Source organism: Petaurus breviceps, unplaced genomic scaffold (genome assembly GCF_028583685.1).
Source record: "Petaurus breviceps papuanus isolate PSGF00001 unplaced genomic scaffold, PetGlider_PUasm1.0 185, whole genome shotgun sequence".
Lineage (NCBI taxonomy): Eukaryota > Metazoa > Chordata > Mammalia > Diprotodontia > Petauridae > Petaurus > Petaurus breviceps.
In genome coordinates, this window is record NW_027185797.1 from 39,938,371 (window position 1) to 39,958,444 (window position 20,074).

The 20,074-nt window shown below is 46.1% G+C and overlaps 1 protein-coding gene across 2 annotated transcripts; it reads left to right on the forward strand.

The window, feature by feature from the left end:
- The first annotated feature begins 7,291 nt into the window (after positions 1-7,291).
- Positions 7,292-18,693, forward strand: LOC138161924 (nectin-2-like). Of its 2 annotated transcripts, none has more exons than XM_069089004.1 (8): positions 7,292-8,056; positions 9,229-9,606; positions 10,300-10,596; positions 12,469-12,586; positions 13,238-13,386; positions 13,741-13,860; positions 15,389-15,420; positions 16,458-18,693. In XM_069089004.1, the coding sequence occupies exons 1-8, from the start codon at positions 7,972-7,974 to the stop codon at positions 16,593-16,595; spliced, it is 1,317 nt and encodes a 438-aa protein (XP_068945105.1). In that variant the 5' UTR covers positions 7,292-7,971; the 3' UTR covers positions 16,596-18,693. The 2 variants fall into 2 exon arrangements, with proteins under 2 accessions (XP_068945105.1, XP_068945106.1); XM_069089005.1 differs by having other exon boundaries at positions 10,423-10,596.
- Positions 18,694-20,074: the final 1,381 nt, after the last annotated feature.

Below are 20,074 nucleotides of genomic sequence, written 5' to 3' on the forward strand. Positions count from 1 at the left end.
ATGGATGGATGGATGGATGGATGGATGGATGGATGGATGGATGGATGGACAGGTGGATGGGTGGATGGGTGGATGGATAGATAGCCAGTCATGTGTAAAAATAGTGTAAATCATTATTGATAAGGAAAAAAGTAAATTAAAATGACTTTGAAGTATCCTCTCACAGCTATCAGATTTTCTAAATGATTGAAGGGGAAAATGACAAATGTTGAAGAGGATGTGGAAAAAATTGGAAAACATACACTGTTGGTGGAATTGTGAAGTGATCCAACTATTTTGGAAACCAATCTGGTATTATGTCCAAAGGGTTATAAAACTGTGTATATTTTGACCCAGAAATACCACTATTAGATGTGTTTCCCAAGGTGATCAGGAAAAAAAGGAAAAGAAACTATCTTCCCAAGTATTTATAGCCATTCTCTTTGTGGTAGCAAAGAATTAGAAAGTAAGGGGATACCATTCATTTGGAGAATGGCTGAATAAGTTGCGATATATGACTGTGATGGAATACTACTTTGCTGTAAGACATGATGAGCAAGTTAGTTTTAGAAAAACATGGGAAGACTTCCATGAAATAATGTAGAGTGAATGAGTAGAACCAAGAAAACATTGTATACAGTAACAGCAATATTGCTGAAGAGTAACTGTGAATGACTAAGGTATTCTGAATAATATAATCATTCAGATTAACTAAGAAAGACTTATGAAGAAAAATGTTATCCACCTCCAGAGAAAGCACTGATATGTGGAATTTTGTCTTATATGGTTCTATATGTGTATGTGTATATATATATATTTATTTACATATATACACATATACATATATTCACATATCTAATTCATATATTCATATGTGTGTATGTACATATATGTGTATAATGTTGAACTTCTCTAATGTGGCATTGGGAGGGTGGGAGAGAGACAACTCAGAACTCAAAATATAAGTCAAAAAAGTAATTAAATTAATGTAAAATTTTTAAAAATCTTGTGGAAGGGAGGAAGGGAGGAAGGAAGGAAGGAAGGAAGGAAGGAAGGAAGGAAGGAAGGAAGGAAGGAAGGAAGGAAGGAAGGAAGGAAGGAAGGAAGGAAGGAAGGAAGGAAGGAAGGAAGGAAAGGGAGGGAAGAGAGGGAAGGAGGGAGGGAGGGAGTATCCCTGCCTTAGATTCTCTCAGAAGCATGCGTGTGACTAACCTTCCAAGATAAACCTGAAGATACCTGGACTATCCCCTACCACTCTCCTCCATGCACATCAAGGCTACCATTTCAAGCAGCAATACTGACTAGGCTCAGAATTTTATCAAAGGGGATGAGATGGAATGTTAATGTTACAAAAGCTGCAGCTCTAGAACCCTCTGTCTAAGCTCTCCATTCTCTGGTCATGACCTCACACATTCGCAAAAGTCAGACACTCAACATACAGTGATCTTGTAATTCATAGAACGGTGCATGCAATCACAATGTCTCAATCCTGATGTATTCAAACAGTTTTTTAATGCTGACAAATGGGATATGGACAGAAGAAAAAGTTCAGAGACTACAATAATTTCATATGAAAATTTAGTTAATATGAATAAATTGTCATGAGAATGAGACCAGAAGAGTTTCAAATGTATCTTAACAAGCATTTGACTTATTTGCCTATTGAGAGAGATGGCATCTGAAGGCAACAATAGTTTAAAATATATGAGCATTATCACTTTATTAAAAAGAAAGAAATAGTGGAGGGAGTAAAACCAGTTTAAAGAAAGCTCGATAAGAAACTAAATAAATTAAGCAAACTGAGGGCATTTGTGGACGAAATGGAGGGAAAACAAACAGAAGAAAAAGAGAAAAGATCTACAAATACTTTTACAATAAACCTTGGCTCACCATCAGGGACAATAAAACCTCCACCCTTGGGCTTGAATGATGGACAGGCCTTAGAGAGGGTACAAAAGACAGTAAAGTGAGCAAGGGGGGTGGCTAGGTGGCACAGTGAATAGAGCACTGGCCCTGGAGTCAGGAGGATCTGAGTTCAAATCCGGCCTCAGACACTTAACACAAAACTAGCCGTGTAACCTTGCCCCTCTGAAAAGCAAAAAAAAAAAAAAAAAAGAAACAAAAACAAAAGTGAGCAAGGATGGGAAAAGCAACTGGATTGGACCAAGGGTATATGGAGGAGTTTCTGTTCAGAAAGTGATATGAATGCACAGGTATTAAAAGACCCACAAGGTGTTTGGAAGAGAAAAGGGAAATATGCCAAAAGCATAGGAGGAATAATCTCAGTCCTCCAAGAAAGTCACGACTATCAACCTAATGTCCCACTTCCCGTTAATATAAAATTGTATGAAGATCAAATACACACACATTGAAAACATCCTCCATGTGGGCATTAGTACAACAGTCAGGCTTGCAGAAGCAATTTTCCACGGTGGATTACATCTTTACAATTACAAAACTGACTGGAAGATCTGACGACTATAAGAACCCATTGTGTTTATTATTTGCCAATTTTTTAAATAAAATTATTTGTTTCAGTGAGCAAAATGTCTCCTTAAAGATTCTCTTCCAGCAAGGAATCTCCCATTCACACATCAAAATTATTCCAAACCCCTTGTCAGAGATAACCTTATTGATCATTCTTATCAGTGAAGATATGAGTCATATGCACATGCCCCAGTGGGTTCCAACATTGTCATAGAAGAGATAAAACACAGAATCCAGAATGTCGAAGAGGGATTCCCCTATGATGCTTCTCCTTGTAGATAACATTGTATTGGTCGTATCAATACAGGAACACTTGCGGAACCTCCTGGAAGAGATCTATACCTCTCAAAGGAATTTTTGCCTAATGATATTCATAAGAAAAATCAAATGATCAACTGAGAATGACTTAGCTATTATAAGTAATACAATGATTCAAGACAATTCTGAAGGACTTATGATGAAAAATGTTATCCACCTCTAAAGAAGGAATTGATGGAGTTAGAATGCAAATCAAAGCATACCTTTTTTTTGGCTTTATTTTTCTTAGGGGTTTTTTTTTGGTCCGTGTTTTCTTCTGCAACATGACTAAGACTGAAATATGTTTTGCATGATCACACATGAATGATCTAGAACAAATTGCTTGCCTTCTCAAGGAGGGGTTAGGGAGGGAAAGAGAGAATTTGGAACTCAAAATTTTAAAAAGTGAATGTTAACCCAAATCAATAAATGGTCAAAAGATATGGACAGGGAGTTTTCAGATGAAGAAATCAAAGCCATCTATAGTCATATGGGGAAAAAATGCTCTAGATCACTATTGATTAAGAAAATGCAAATTAAAACTGTGAAGTACCATTTCACACCTACCAGACTGGTTAATATGACAGAAAAGGAAAATGACAAATGTTGGAGAACATGTGGGAAAATGGGGACACTAATGCATTGTTGGTGGAGTTGTGAACTGATCCAACCATTATGGAAAGCAATTTGGATCTATGCCCAAAGAGCTATAAAATTTTACATGCCCTTTGATCCAGTAATACGACTTCTGGGTCTGTTTCTCAAAGAGAGCAAAAAAAATGGAAAATGATGTACATGTACAAAAATATTTATAGAAACTTTTTTTGTGGTGGTCAAGAATTGAAAATTGAAGGGATGTCCATCAATTGGGGAATGGCTGAACAAGTTACAGTCTATGAATGGAATGGAATATTATTGTGCTATAAGAAATGATGAGCAGGCAGATTTCTGAAAAACCTGGAAAGAATTATATGAACTGATGCTGAGTGAAGTGAGCAGAACCAGAACATTGTACATAGTAACAGCAACATTGTACAATGGTCAACTGTAGATGACTTAGCTATTCTCAGCAATACAATGATCCAAGACAATTCTGAAGGACTTGGATAAAAAATGCTCTCCCCCTCAAGAACAAACTGATGAAGTCTGAATGCTAATCAAAGCATGCTATTTTTCACTTTATTTTTCTTGGGGGGTTTTTTGTCTGGGTCTTCTTTTACACTATGAGTAATATGGAAATATATTCCACATATGTATAACCTATATCAAATTATCACCTCAGGGAGGGTAAAAGGAAAGGAGGGAGGGAGAGAATTTGGAAATAAAAGTGTTTAAATGAATATTAAAATTTATTTTTATCGTTAAAATATTATTGTATATGAATGTTAAAAATTATTTTTACAAGATAATTGAAAAAATTAAAATTTAAAAGAAAAAAACAAGAGGAAAAAATGTCTAGTGTTCAGGTTAGAACATGAAAAAATGTCATCAGTATGGACTTGTCTATGAATGTATGTAACTAGGATAGACATTACCAATGAACAATGAATTGGGCCCAGAGTTCAAGAAGAAGAATGTAGGTGGGCGGCATTTTCTCTGGGGAAAATACAAATCTGCTCTAATGACCCCAAACTTCTCCCTGGGACAAAGGCTCATTTTTTCAATACGAATTCTCTACTGAAGGTGTTGTTTTTTGACTGTTAGTCATGGAACACTACAGTCTACAAACAATTTAAAATGGTGCAAGTCATCTGCAAAACAAAAAATATGGAATTTTGAAGGTAAATTCATGTAAAGAATTCACCAGGGAAATGTATGGTCAAGAGAGTTGGTCATTTGGAAAGGGAGAGAGAAGGCAAGCAGAGAACTCAGGTATTCAACTGCTATCTTCTAACTGACAGGAGGAATAAGGAAGACTTTATGTGTAATCGGTAGTGGTGTAGGGTAGTTGTAGGGAGGGTTTTTATTTTGTCCATGTAAATTATGTGTATCCACACCGATATGTCTACACGTGGCCCACAGGAAGGTAGGGGTGGGTATTTCTAGCACTTCCTCCTATCTTTCTTTAGGGAAGACTGATTCCTGCCAGGAGGGAAGACAGGAGTTTGGAGTCAGAGACTGTCTGCTCTGCTTTCCTCATACAGGCGAAAATTTATCTATCTGCTCCCTTAAATATTGGTATTTTAGAAGATGTCATTTATGGGTCAAGAGACACTCCTGATCACTATTCCATAATAGGAAAGGTGGGTCCTAAGCATGTGTGTATGTGTGTAGATGTATGCATAGATGTATATATCTATGTGTACATGTATATTTTGTGTTTTATGTAATATTAGGATATAGATATCTCCAAGGCTAGATTTTCTTCCCATCAAATGCCATTTTCACCATAAACATGCCTAACAACTAGTAAATAAACCCACCTATCTAAACAGATAACAAACAAAAATTAGAGAAAGTATAAATAAAAGAATATATACTACACAATACAGAGTGAAGAAACTCTCCCATTGTCAGGGAGATAACTGGACCAAGAGGGAGAGTCCCAGATCTCACCTAAGGGGAAATTCCCTGAAGTCTCTAGTGTAGCAAGCTAGGAATAGGGACATGATAGAGGCTGCCAACTTCTTTACATATCAACTTCTTCCCAGCGTCTTCCTCTCCCTAGAGACCTAAAGAGAAGTTGGAATGGAGGGGGAATAGGCAGAGCTTCTCTCTTGACATAGGAAACCGGAAGGACAGAAGGAAGAGAAAATTAGGGCGGCAAGGTGGCACAGTGAATAGAGTACCAGCCCTGAAGTCAGGAGAACCTGAGTTCAAATCCAGCCTCAGACACTTGACACACTTACTAGCCATGTGACTTTGGGCAAGTCACTTAACCCTAATTGCCCTCCAAAAAGCAAAAAAAACAAAGAGAGAGAGAAAATTGGTCTTCTCTAGTTCTCCCAACCCCAACCTCCAGAAGACTGGAGTCATCAATCCCCACCAATGATGAGACCCTTTGAGCCAAAGGTTATATACATGGACCCTGAGCAAGGGACTTATGGGATGGCAGGGGCAAGAGTCCCTCAGGATGGGAAGGCATGGATGAGTTGAGATATGCATTGTTAGAGGGACTATGCAAATCCTGCCTCTGACACTAGCCAGGTAACTTGGGGTGAGCCACTCAGCATTTGGGCTTCAGTTTCTTCATCTATACAAATAGAAGCTAACAAAACCTGGAGATACATACAGAACTGTGATGAGACCCAAGTAAGCTAATGTTCATAAAGCATTTGGTAAACTTTAAAGCCTTGTATGTATCAGCTATCATTGCGATGATTATTTATCCCCCTCTAAGATGTTTCCTTCATGTAATTACCTAGTTTCTCCATTTGAAAACGTCTAGTGATGAGGAGTTCTCTTTGGGGCAACTCTCATTGCTAGAAATGAGGAGCAAGAAGTGGTCATAGATTGAGAGTTGGAAGGGAAAGGAAGAAGGTAATAAGCATTAATTAAGCACTGTGCACTTTTTAAATTTTATTTTGTCTTTTTGGAGGGGGGAGGGCAGGGCAATTGGGGTTAAGTGACTTGCCCAAGGTCACCCAGCTAGTAAGTATTAAGTGTCTGAGGCTGGATTTGAACTCAGGTCCTCCTGACTCCAGGGCCAATGCTCTGCTCACTGCGCCACCCAGCCACCCAGCCACCCCAAAAGTATTTCATTTGATCCTCACAATGACACTGGGAGTAAATGTTGTTATTACTCCTATTTTACAGTTGAGGAAACAGAGCCAAACAGAGGTGAAGTGATTTGTCCAAGGCCACATAGCACATCAGGATCTGGATTCAGATTTGAACTCAGGTCTTCCTGAATCTGAGCCCATTGTGCTATGAATCCATAGCACGACCAGCTGCCTCTCTGGGGCAGGTACCTCAGGAGCTGAGGAAACTGAGGCCCAAGGACATCAGGTGATTTCTTCTGTCACACAGGTGACCATGGTGAGATTTGAACCTGTGTCTTCTGACTTCAGAACCAGCTTTTCTCCCTCTCATAGTGCTTAAACACAGGAGAGATGGCGCTGGATTTGTAAAGATACTTCAAATGCAGCTCCACAAAACCCTTATTAGCCAAATGATCCTGGTCAAGTCACTTAGACTCTGAACCTCGGTTTGCTCACCTGTAATATGGGGTGACTCTGCCTGCATCATGGGGCTTACAAAGGGATTGGGTAGAAAATGCTTTGCAGACCTTCCAGCACTATTGAAATATGACCTGTTCTTTCTTAGCTGTGTTGCCTTGAGTAAATTATTTAACCTTTCTGGGACTCAGTTTCCTTATCTATAAAATGGGAATAAAATCATATCTGCTTCACAGGATACTGTGAGACCTTAAAGTGTTATCAAAATAAGAAGTAATTTCCTTATATAGATACTAAATCTGACTCCTGGTAACTTCTTGTTTCGACCTCTGTTGGCTGGGACTCCAGCGTATAAAAATAAACCTAAAACGTTTCCTCTTTTTGATCCCAGCCACCCCCGGAATGTCTGGGGGAAACCCCTATCTATATGATTCACTGGTGGCCGTATAGAAAACTGATTTCTAGGGGTGGCACCCCGGGGAGCAGAACGCGGGGCAAAGTGGGAAAGCCAGAAAGGAGTTTCCGAGCTCAATATAAGGACCATTTTTCTACTCCGAGCTGTTAAAAAGTGAAACGGGCTACGGCGGGATGTTCCTTAGAGATGTTCATCAGCTGTCTATCAGGAAAGTTGTAACAGGGATTCTTGCTTGGAACCGGAGGGAGAAATTGACCAAAGGATCCCGTATTTACATCTCGGAGACCCGCTAGTCCCTCCCAACCTTCATTTTACAGATGAGGAGACTGAGGAACAGAAAAGTAAGGTGATTTGTCCACAGAGGTGCTGAGGTGAGATCTGAACCCGAGTAAATGCCCCAGAGGTATTTACAGGTTCTGAAACGCTCTGGTTCTTAGAAAGATTTGGGGAGAGGAGACAGAAAGAGGGAGACCGGCAGACGGGTGGAGAACACTGGAGTCAGACGGAGGTGAGAGCCGTGCGGAAGGCAGGGCTTCCTGGACAGTGTGAGGAATTCCTTGTGGGGGTGGAGCCTGGAGCACAGAGAAGAGCGGCAGAGATCGGATCTGATCGTATCCAGCTCGAGAGTCAGCGACCCACCAGTCACGGACTTGGCCGAGGCCACAAGCGACCCTGATGGCCAAAGCCAGCTCCCTGGCCCTCCCCACACTGCTGCTGCACCTGCTGCTGCTGCTGCTGCGTCCTCCACCCCTGGGAGCCGGTAAGTCAAATATCAATTAGGCCACCCCACGTGCCCGCTCCCCCTGATCCCATTCCACCCACCAGGGGCTGAAAGTCTGCTCCCTTCGCCTCAGCATACCCTTAAAAGGGCAGGAGAGAGTAACCAGATCCTCTCCCACACCCGCCCCACCCCAGCCCCCCAGGATGCCTCCCAGGGGAGATGAGACACCCTCCCCCGCTGAGACCTCCTGTCCTACCCCAAGAAACCTACCCAGCTTCTAGGTCTGGGAAAGAGGGAGAATTCCCAGCAAGGTGGAGCTTCAGGATCAGTTTCACTTTCTGAGAATAACCTGGTGACAAAATGTGTGGCCTGAGAAGTGACCTGTCTTAGCTGACTCATCCCCGCTGCCGAGATAGCCCCTCCCCCCCCACCTTCTCTTCCACTGGGCAGTCCTGAGGATCCTGAGTGCACAAACACGTGTCTCTTGTGTCCCTGCCCCCGCCCCTCACCCCAGGGATGCTCACGTGGTCTTCAGGTCTCAGGGCCATCATTCTTAAGATCACAGACCTAGGAGAAGAAGGGTCCCCAGTGGCCTCTTCATTTAATGCTCGGTCCTTGGGGGGGGGCAGAGAAGCTTCTCTCTCATCTCCCCCCTTCACAGACAATTCCACATCAGCTCTGTCTTCTTCTTGAGCTTCAATCACCCCAAGTCCCCCCTCGGACCTCCCTATTCCTCTTTGAATCCTGCCCCCCCCCCAGTCTGCACCAACTCTCCTCCTCTTTCTCTCTGACCTCCCATGCCTGGATAACCTCCTGGCCTCAGGTGAAGCCCCTTCCCCAGCCTTTAATCCTTCCCAGTGTCCCTGCCATGAACTACCACAGGCCCTCAGGACATAGAAAAGAGAAAGTCAAAGCTGGAGGAGACCTTGGAAGACAGGATATCAGAACTAAGAGGAACTGGGGAGCTTAGAACATAGAATGATAGAACTAGGTGGGCCCTTAGAACATAGAACGTTAGCGTTGGGAGGAACCTTAGAACATGGAACACTAGAGCCAGGGAGCACCTCAAAGATGTGTCTTCTCTCCACCATTTTGGTCCCTGGTCCCTCTCTCCTCCCCCACCCCCACCCCCACCCCAGTAATGCTAGTCTCAGCCCCTAATATACTTGTCTTCTCTCTTCTCCCCAACCCCCACCCCTCCTCCTACTCAGCACCTCAAGCGGTTCAGGTGTTTGTGTCTTCAGTGGTCTCTGGTCTCCTGGGGGCAGAAGTGCAGCTCCAGTGCCTCCTGGTGCCTGAGGAAGTCAACGTCCAGGTGTCCCAGGTGACATGGCTGCGCCAAGACCGGACCAGAGGCAGTGTGAGCATAGCCGTCTTCCACCCAACCCATGGTGCTGGTTTCCCCAGCACAGGGCCTGGTGAGGAGCGTCTCGCATTCGTCTCCCAGAGCCAGAGTCCGGGTTCAGACTTCCGGGATGCCACCCTGCTCCTTCGGAATATGAGGGCAGAGGATGAGGCCAATTATACCTGCGAGTTTGCCACCTTCCCTGGGGGGAACAGCAAAGGCACGACATGGCTTAGAGTGCTGGGTAAGTGAGAACCCAGGGCAAGGAGAGACAGGAGGCAAGTGGGGCCCTAGGGTGCCTGAAAGGTAGTCACCTAGAACTCTGGGAGGAGAGTCTAGGGTGAAGGATGCCTGGGTCTTGAAGAAGGGACTTCATTGGCTCCCCCAGGATCTCTCCCACTGACCTCTCAGGATGCCCAAAGACTCCAAATCTAGCACTGATAGGGGGCTTAGAAACCGTCAAGTCCAATCTTCTCTTATATTCATGTCAGAACTAGGTCAAAACTTAGAACATGGGACACAGAATGTCAGAGCTAAAAGAACTTCAGAGCTTAGAGGGACCTAGAACATCAAATGTCAGTGTTGAGAGAAACCTTAGAATATAGAGTGTTCTAAGCTGGGAGGGATGTTAGAACAAAGAACATTGGACATCGGAGTTGGGGAGGGTGTCTCCTAGAACACAGAACATAGAATTACAAATTGGGATAGAGAAGGGCCCTTAGATCTTAGGATTCTCCAACATAGGACATGGACTGTTTGGACTAGCTGGAACCTAAGAGTGTAGGTGAAGAATGTGGAATCTTAGAGTCAGAAGAGCACTAGCCCCACCTCCCATTTTATAGGTATGGAAACCTATAAGATCCAAAGAAAGGGGCTGACTCATTCCCAAGGCTCACAAGCACCTCTTGACTTATTCAGCTTTTGATCTCTCCCCCAGCTGAGCCTAAGAACCACATAGAAGCCCATGAGGTGACTTTGGGCCCGACCCCCATGACCGTAGCCACCTGTGTCTCCAGTGGGGGACGCCCAGCTGCTCGAGTCTACTGGCCCTCTTTTCCAGCTGATCAGAGCAATGAGACCAAGACAGCAGGACCGGCCTCCGACACCTTCACTGTCACCAGCCACTTGACCCTCATTCCTACAGCCCAAATGGATGGGATGGAGGTCACTTGTAAAGTGGAACATGAGACCCTCAAGAAGCCTGCCCTGCTGCCCATCACCCTGGTCGTGAGATGTGAGTGACCCCTTCTCCCACGGACACTGTGAGCTCCCCCGGGGGTGGCCGATACCCTCTCGGCTGGCATCAAACATGCTGTCCAACCAGTTCCTCTTCAGTATTCCACACTGACCCTCCCCTCAACATTTCCCAGGCAGCATCTACACTGATTCTCACACACACAACACCAACTCCCCCTGTCTATACTGATTTGGGGCACTGTCTATACTGATTTCCCCAGCTTGGACAGAATCTATGCCAGTTCCCCTAGATTCCCATGCATTCTACCCCTCTGTACAGCGCTTCTGGCTCTAAACCCTTATTTCCTCCAGTCAAAGTTCCTGGAGATGCTTTGAAGGTGGTGGATTTTGTTTTCATCTCATTTGCTGTTTACAACAACCCTGGAAGGGAGGTACTATTATTAGCCTATTTTACAGATGAGGAAACTGAGACAAACTTGGGGTAAGTGACTTGCCTAGGGTCACACAGTTAGTATGTGTCTGAGGCTAGATTTGAACTCAGGTCTTCCTGCCTCCAGGTCCCGTGCTGTTTTCCCCTCTGTCATCTGGCTCTCCAAGGCCATTCAGTGGATGAGTCACAAAGCTAGCTGGTATTCCAACCTAGGCCCTCAGGGGCCCTTACCCCCACCCAGTGCCAGTAGTAGTCATCTCTCTTTCTGAATGACCCAGACTGAAACATAACAATGTCTTTTCCTTCTGGGCATTGGAAAGAGCCTGGGGAATTTGCAGGAAGTGACAACATAGCCCTGAGCTCCTGCCCCCCGCCCCCCACATTCCATCCCACTTCTTTAAAGGGCTGGGCATGGATTTTCATGAATATAATTTCTGTGATTTCCCACACTCCCTTGGGAATCCCCAGGCAAACCTTGGGAGTGGGGCTAGAAAGAATAAAGCCAGGGATGATGGTAAGTGCTCTCCTCCAGCAAGGAAGAAAAAGTTCAGCCCAGGACCTAGAAAAACCCTTCCCCACCCCAGAGTGGTTTGGTGGTGGCAAACTGAGGAGACAGAGAGAGGAACATTGGACTCGGACCCAGGAAAACCTCGGGCTCAACCATCAGCCCTGAGGCTCACTTCAGCTTTCTTGCCCATAATATCAGGGGTCTGATATTACATTATCTCACCATAAGATGAGATGAAGGGCTAAACGAGGGACCACCCACCCATGACTGCACCCTTGGCACCTTGGGCACACACACAGCAGATGAACTCAGCGGAGGACACTGACAAGAGGGTCCCGGGGTGGCGGGTCCAGATGGGCAGGGAGCTAGTGCAGTGGAGAGAATGGTGCACCTGGAGTCAGGCTAGGCCTGAGTTCAAATCCTGCCTCAGACACTTGCCAGCTATGGGACTCTGAGGGTTTGAATTCCTCTGGCTCTCAGTTTTCTTGCCCGTAAATGGAGACCATAATAGCACCCATCTCACAGGGCTGTTTTGAACATCCAATGAGATAGTACCTCACCAACTTTAAAGCCCTATAAAAATGTTCATTATTAGCATGTTTGTAGTTATTATTACAATTATTCAAGGTCAGAGGCCCACTGGAGCATTACCTGGGCAGTATTGCCTGGCCCCCTGGGGGTGCCAGAATCTCAAATGATAAGAACAATGTCAAGAGTCTGACAAGCCTTAAAATGCCCTGTAAGTGTTGGCTACCACTAAATGTGATGGCAGGGGAGGCAGAGTGGTTCAGTGAACCTCAGCCACCCTATTAAAATGAGGGAAGCGGGCCACATGATCTCAGGGTCCCTTCTAGGTCCCTATGACCCTACAATTCTAGAACCCCAACTTCCTATCCCTCCATCTAGAGGATTGGCATCCCCTTCCCCGTCCTGGAGGGCTCCCTCAGTGCCTTCTGTCTCTCTCTCCCCAGACTCCCCTGAGGTTTCCATCTCAAGCTATGATGAACACTGGTATGTTGGGCAAGAGGAAGCCTCCCTGAACTGTGATGCCCAAAGCAATCCCAAGCCCACGGCCTATAACTGGACCACGTGAGTCCTGGGGGCTGGACAGCTAGATACCTGGTCCCCAGCTGGGCTGGGTACTGGGGTGGTCAGCTGTCTGAAACCCGAAGGGGACACCTGGGTCCCTAAGTAGGGGGGAAAGATGGTGGAATTTAGACCTGGAAAGAATTTTAGCAATAATCTAAGAGAGTCCAGGGAAGGCAGGTTTGGAGTTGGGGCACTGGGTTCAAATGCTGACTCTTTGCTTTACTGTTTGTGGGATGTCAGGCAAGCTCTCTGGGCCTGAGTTTGCTCATCTGGAATATGAGGGCATCAGCTTTGAGGACCGCTACAGTCACCTCCAGCTCTAAGTCTATGACTCCACCACCTAGTTTACACACACTCACCCACTTTACAGAGGAGGAAACTGAGGCTTGGGCAGGGTAATGCTTTGCCCACGGTCAGAAAAATAGCAAATAGATATAGTGGAGATGCCAACCCAAGACTCTGAAGCCAGATTCAGTGCTCTCCTCCCCACGCCAGCCTGGGGCAGCATTATATGGGTTCTCCAAAGGCAACAGAAGCTAAGGGCTGCATTCCTGGGTCTCTGAGGTTGATGGGGTAGGGGGGAGATGGAAGGTCTGACATCAGGGTTCTAGAGACAAAGTGAGATGCCTCACCTGCCATTCTCTCCCTCAGGGCTTCTGGCCCCCTCCCTTCAACAGCTGTGTCTACCGGCTCCAAGCTCACGATCCACTCTGTGGACTGGTCAGTCAACACCACCTTCATCTGCCAAGTCACCAATGCTGTGGGCACAGGATGGGCCCATCGAAGCATCCATGTCATAGGTGAGGGGAGGCCCAGGGGAAGTGGGTTGAGAGATCCTCAGAAACCAGATGGGGAGTTCCTGGGACTCTGGGGAACCCACATCCCTGTGAAGATACTCAGCAGTGCTGTGGACACATACATACCCAGCACGTTCCCCTCTCAACTCCCTCTGAGAGTAAGATGATTCTCACCCATTTTACAGAAAAAGGAAATGAGAGTCAGAAGGTCTTCAGGGACTGGGCCACAGTACACAGGATCATAAAATCACATGGGCCCCCAGAGGCCATGTAATCCAGCCCCTTCATTTTATAGAGAAGGAAATGGAAGCCGGGCATATTGAGGGATTGACACAGGCCACCTTCCTTCTCTTCCAGAGACACCGTCTTCCAGTGTATCTGTAGGACAAGTGATGGGCATTGTGGTGGGCACTGTGGTGGCTGTGGCTGTGGTTGTCTTGCTCATCCTGTACTGCCTATTCTTCAAAAAGCACCTGCGTGAGTCACCCATTCTCCTCCCCTGAAAGTTCCTTTCTCGGGGTTTGGCCCCAGTTGCCCACGGGTCCTAAACCAGATCCACAAAGAGGGTGTGATGAGCATGGCTGAAGCCTGAGAAGAGAAGAGGGGATGGGGTAGGACAGGAGTGGGATCCTCTGACCACAACCCTCAGAGGCTGTGAAGGGAGGACAGAGCAGGAGACAGCAAGGGAACAAGGACAGGTGGAGCAGGAAGGGAGAGGCAGGTGACAGGCACATACCCGGGGTAAAGGTGGGGTCCAGAGACCATCAGATAAACTGAGGTAAAATCAGCTGTGTGTAGTTGTGTGGAATGGCCGAAGTAACCAGTCAGCAGATCCGGGAACCACGCCCTGAAATGCCAGGTGAGGCCTCTGTAAACAAAAAGCCCACGTACAAACTCCCCTTCTCTGGTGCTGAAAGAGCTTTTCCACGCCCTCCCAGATGGGGATTGTTCTCCCCGATTTACAGAGCTTGAAAGTGATACTCAGGGGAGTGCCAGGGACTGGCCCACAGTCACATTGCTAGGACACCAGCTACCCCGCCAGCAAGAGCGGGAAAGAACCGGAGAAGCCAAGTTCCTCATTTTACAAATGAGGAAACTGAGACTTGAGGGAGTTTCATTGGTACCCAAAGCCAAACAATTAGCAAGTAGTCCAACTATGATTCAAACTGAGGCCTCCTAAGGCCAAACTCATTCCACTTTCTATGACCCCTGAACTGAGAGGATGCCCAGGGGTACAATGACAGGGGGAGACTGAGAATACAGAATGTGAAGAGCTGGGAGGGCCCTGAGAACAGGGAATGTCAGGGCTGGGAGGGGCCTAAGAACAGGGAATGTCAGGGCTGGGAGGGGCCTAAGAACAGGGAATGTCAGGGCTGGGAGGGCCCTGAGAACAGGGAATGTCAGGGCTGGGAGGGGCCTAAGAACAGGGAATGTCAGGGCTGGGAGGGCCCTGAGAACAGGGAATGTCAGGGCTGGGAGGGGCCTGAGAACAGGGAATGTCAGGGCTGGGAGGGCCCTGAGAACAGGGAATGTCAGGGCTGGGAGGGGCCTTAGAACAGGGAATGTCAGGGCTGGGAGGACCCTGAGAACAGGGAATGTCAGGGCTGGGAGGGACCTTAGAACAAGGAATGTCAGGGCTGGGAGGACCCTGAGAACAGGGAATGTCAGGGCTGGGAGGGCCCTGAGAACAGGGAATGTCAGGGCTGGGAGGGCCTTTAGAACAGATGTCAGGGCTGGGAGGGGCCTTAGAAAAGGGAATATCAAGGCTGGCAGGGGCCTGAGAACAGGGGATGTCAGAGCTAGGAGGGGCCTGAGAACAGAGAATGTCAAGGCTGGGAGGAACCTTAAAGGTCACTTACTCAACCCCCCTCCCTGGATTTGCCCAATGTCATTTGTCAGTAGCAGAAGGGACAGGAGAACCTAACCAGGTCTCCTGACTCACAAGCCAATGTTATGCCCTCTGAACTAAACAGTCATATATTCATAACCGCCTCTGCTCCTTCAGGTCACGGCCGCCAGAGCTATTCACCTAATGTGGTAAGGAGATGTTTTTTTCTTCCTTGATGCAAGAATAGGACAGAAGTGACTCTGCAGAGGGTCTGACTGCAGCTGCAGGCCCAGGGCAGGGGAGTTGTGAGTTGAGTGGTTCAGGAAAGGAGAGGCCAAGTCAAGGATATTCATATCTGGAAAGTAATTACCACATAACTCACCTTCACTAATCAGTCAAAAGCTTGTGTGCATGTATGTATACATAGGTATGTGTGTGCATGTGTGCATACAGAGGTATGTGTGTGCATACAGAGGTATGTGTGTGCACGTGTGCATACAGAGGTATGTGTGTGCACGTGTGCATACAGAGGTATGGGTGTGCATACAGAGGCATATGTGTGCATACAGAGGTATGTGTGTGCATACAGAGGTATATGTGTGCATACATAGGTATGTGTGTGCATACAGAGGTATGTGTGTGCACTGTCCAGATTGAATATCCTTGTGCATAGAGGTATGTGTGTGCATACAGAGGTATGTGTGTGTGTGTGCATACAGAGGTATGTGTGTGCATACAGAGGTATATGTGTGCATACATAGGTATGTGTGTGTGCATACATAGTTATGTGTGTGTGCATACAGAGGTATATGTGTGCATACAGAGGTATGTGTGTGCATGTGTGCATACAGAGGTATGTGTGTGCGTGTGCATACATAGGTATGTGTGTGTGCATACAGAAGTATATGTGTGCATACAGAGGTATGTGTGTGCATACAGAGGTATATGTATGTATACAGAGGTATGTGTGTGCGTGTGTGCATACAGAAGTATGTGTGTGCATGTGCGCATACAGAGGTATATGTGTGCATACAGAGGTATGTGTGTGTGCATACAGAGGTATGTGTGTGCATGTGGGCATACAGAGGTATGTGTGTGCATGTGGGGGGGGGGGGGTGAGGAGGGGATGTGCCTGATGAGGGCCCTTGCTGTTCTGTGGGCTATGGGACTATAAAGGACCCCCATGGGGAGGGAGGGCCAGGGCCAGAAGCCCATAAATGAATGCCAACACGCTTGTTTTTTGCAGGAAGTGGTCTACTCCCAAGTGATATGCACTACCAGTCCACCCAACTTGAATGAGAATAGTGTGACAGATGACATCAACCAAAATGATGGACAGGCTGCTGGAATCTCCTCAGCCAGACAAGGATCATCCTTACCTTGAAATCCTGGAGAGCAAGACCCCACTGTCCCCTGGCTAATGCCTAGGGGGAGGACAGCCTGTTGGGAAGAACTCAGACATAGGCATCAGGAAACTTGACTCTGCCCCTGCTGGCCCTCTGATAGGGCTTCAGGACCATGGACAGGAGCTTCCCCATCCAAAAGAAAGATGGGCTCAGTCCCCAAGCATTTATTAAGTGCCTACTCTATGTACCAGCTGCTGCCCCAGTTCTCAACTAAATTGCTCCCTAAAGTCCCTGCCAACTCTTTTAAAAATTCCTTCTTTTCTCTCTTCTCCTAAATGGAGAGACATGTGGCAGTGGATAGAGTATTGGACCTAGAGCCAGGAAAGCCTGGGTTCAAATCCTTCCTTGGGTACTTACAAGCCATGTGACCCTGGACAAGTCAATTCACCTCTGTCTGGGCCTCACTCTCCTCTTCTGTAAACTGATGGTCTAGGTACTAGATTCTAGGTCCTTTCATTTGTTAAGTATTTATCATGGTAATACCAACTCCCCAATCTAAACAACTCTCCATGTCCCAAAGCTGGCGGGGGGGCCCAACCGCCAACCTTATTCTTAAAGATGGAAGAAGAGAAATTTGGCAAACTTTAAGCAAGTGGAGAAAAGAGAATTGTATTATTCCCTCCCTATCCTGATCCCTTGGAGGGCAAGTAATCTTAGCCCCCTCTTACAGAAGAGGAAACTGAGGCAAAGAGAGAGAAGGAGGAACTTTCTAGAGGTCATATAGTTAATATGTGTCAGGATCAAGAGTCAAAGGAAGCTTTCCAGCTCCAGATCTCCATTGCATGACAGAGCCTTGCTAGAGAGAGTGAGGATTCTATGCAGGCAGTTTCAGGATCCTTATGCCTTTGTAGATGCCCTAAAGTGGCAAATACACTCAATCAAGATTTGTTCATCTGGAACATAGCTTTTTTTTAGTCATGTTGTCAGACACCTTCAGTGAGGATGAACATGGCATCAAGGTCAGCTACCGCACTGATACTAAATTATTTCATTTAAAAATGCTACAAGCCAAGACTAAAGTGGAGGGAGAGTTGGCACTTGACTTTTTGTTCACAGATAATTTGTGCACTCAGTGCAGCCTCTGAGGGTGAAATGCAACAAAGTATGGATCAGTTCTCTGCTGCTTGTACTAATTTTGGCCTAATGATTAACACCGAAAAAACACAGGTTCTCCATCAGCCAGCGTCACACCATCTATACACAGAACCATCAGTTACAGCAAATGAAGAAAGATGGAATACTGTGGATAAGGTCACTTTCCTTGGTGGTGTACTTCCCAGGAATGTACACACTGAGGATGAGGATGAGGAGGCTGATGATGAGATTGCCAGAGCTAGCTCAGTGTTTGGGAGGCTCCAAAGAAAAGTATAGGAGAGAAGAGGAATTAGACTGACTACCAAACTGATGGTCTATAGAGCCATTGTGCTGACTTCATTGTTGGATGCCTATGAGACTTGGACAGTCTACCAGCGCCGTGCCAGGTAACAGAATCACTTCCATGTGAATTGTCTTAGAAAGATTCTAAAGGTCACCTGGCAGGGTAAGGGACCATACACTGAGGTCCTTACTCAAACTAAACTGCCAAGCATTCAGACTCTGCTTCAGAGAGCACAGCTCCAATGGGCTGGCCATGTGGTTCAAATGCAGAGTATGCGCTTTCCTGAAAGACTATTTTATGGACAACTCACACAGGGCAAGTGTTCACATGGTGGTCAGAAGAAGCAATCCAAGGATACTCTCATCTGAAGAACTTGGGAAGAAGGCGCTGTGCTGTGTGAGTAAGGCAGAATTGAAATAGCTCAAAAGAAACTCAAATTTAGAGAATCCACCCCCAAATGTTCACACAGACTATCTGCGCCCAACCTGTGGTAGAGCATTCTGGACTTGTATTGGTCTGATCAGACACAGTCAGAAACACTGGACAGAGTCATTTTGTTCTTCTTCAAGAATGAAGGATAAGGCTGAAAGACTGCAGTTCCTGACTCCTCCTCACCCATGACTCATAATATTTTTATTTTTGTAATTATTATTAATAATTTATAATTTAATTTATTATTAAAATCTTCCTGCCATTTGTCTAGGTCCTCAATGTGGAGAGCTGAAGATAGGATATAGGTGAGAGGCAGCTCTCACTCTAAAAGGGAAAGGGAAGGGGTGGGGTAGAAGCCATGGGAAGACACTTCCTTGGAGCATGATGTTGTGGAGTAAGCCCTGGCTTGGGATCTAGTGGATCTGGGTTCAGATCCCACCACCTCTGATGCTTACTGCTTGTGTGACCTTGGTCAGGGTCACTGACCTCCCTGGGCCTTGGTGTCCTTACCTGTAAAGTGAAGGGTTGGGCTGAATGGCCTCTTCAAGCCTAGAATCTACAATTTTCTGGTCAAGTGAGGAATGATGAGGCTGCTCCAGTCCCTTTCAGGTCCAGATCTGTGTATGTGATTCTATGATCATAGGGCCCGTTTAACTGAAGTCCTCTGCCTCCCCCACCTTGACGTCTCCCAGTTACTTAAGTCCCACTTCTCTTCCTGGCCTCTGTCTCCTCCTCCCCTCCCCACAAATACCTCTAGTTTGCAGTCCCTCCAACAGTTAGGCTGAAGCCGTGCACATCTCCTGTCCACATTCTCCCAGCGGCAGGACTCTTCCATTTTGTTTTCTTGGCTTCTTGTGGCTACCCATTGAGTTCATAGGCCCCCTGTTATCCCTTGCTCTAGACACATAGCCAGCCCATCTTTTCTTCTGACTCTACTTCTCTAAAAGGGAACCACAGAGAATAGCAAGAGGAGATTCTGACCAGCCTAGAGGTTCCCTTAACTTTAACTGAGCCGTCCCTCTGGGTCAGTGTAATGGGAATGCAAATTTAAAGATCTTCCCTGCCCCTAGACTAAAGTGCACCTGGAGCCTGGGGTGGGAGGCTTGTTTTTCAGTTGATACTTTTTGATTGGCCAGTGGGTCCAGAAGGTTGTTACATTCTCTGGGCCATGAAGTGATATTAAGACCTGGGATCCCAATTATGACCTGGGTAATGAGTACCCCAGCTTCTCACAGAATTGGACATGCCCAAGAGGCTAGTATAATCAAATGGAAGCGGTATATTCGAAATAGAGCGAAAACAGGCAAAAGCGGAGTCTCTGCTCTACATGAATCTGTAGCAAACATGGAAATTGAGAGGAATGACACACCCCCTGAGCCAAAGCAACAGTTAGTACAGGCCACTATAAAATGGAATGAGGGATATGATATATTAACTGAGGAACAAAAGAGACATGCATGGTTTACTGATGGGACAGCGAAATATTTAGGTCAAAAAAGACATTGGAAAGCAGTGGCCTATAACTCATGTACTAGAAGGACTTTGGAAAGTACTGGGATAGGTGCAAGTAGCCAATATGCTGAACTTATGGCAGTACATCAAGCCATCAAAATAGAACAAGGAGGACAGTGTCATATATTCACTGAT

Coding starts and splice junctions, on each gene's coding strand:
- LOC138161924 (XM_069089004.1), top strand. CDS start 7,972: ATGGCCAAAGCCAGCTCCCTGGCCCTCCCCACACTGCTGCTGCACCTG. Junction 12,587..13,237: donor ACGGCCTATAACTGGACCAC/GTGAGTCCTGGG, acceptor TCTCTCCCTCAG/GGCTTCTGGCCCCCTCCCTT. Junction 13,861..15,388: donor ATTCTTCAAAAAGCACCTGC/GTGAGTCACCCA, acceptor CTGCTCCTTCAG/GTCACGGCCGCCAGAGCTAT.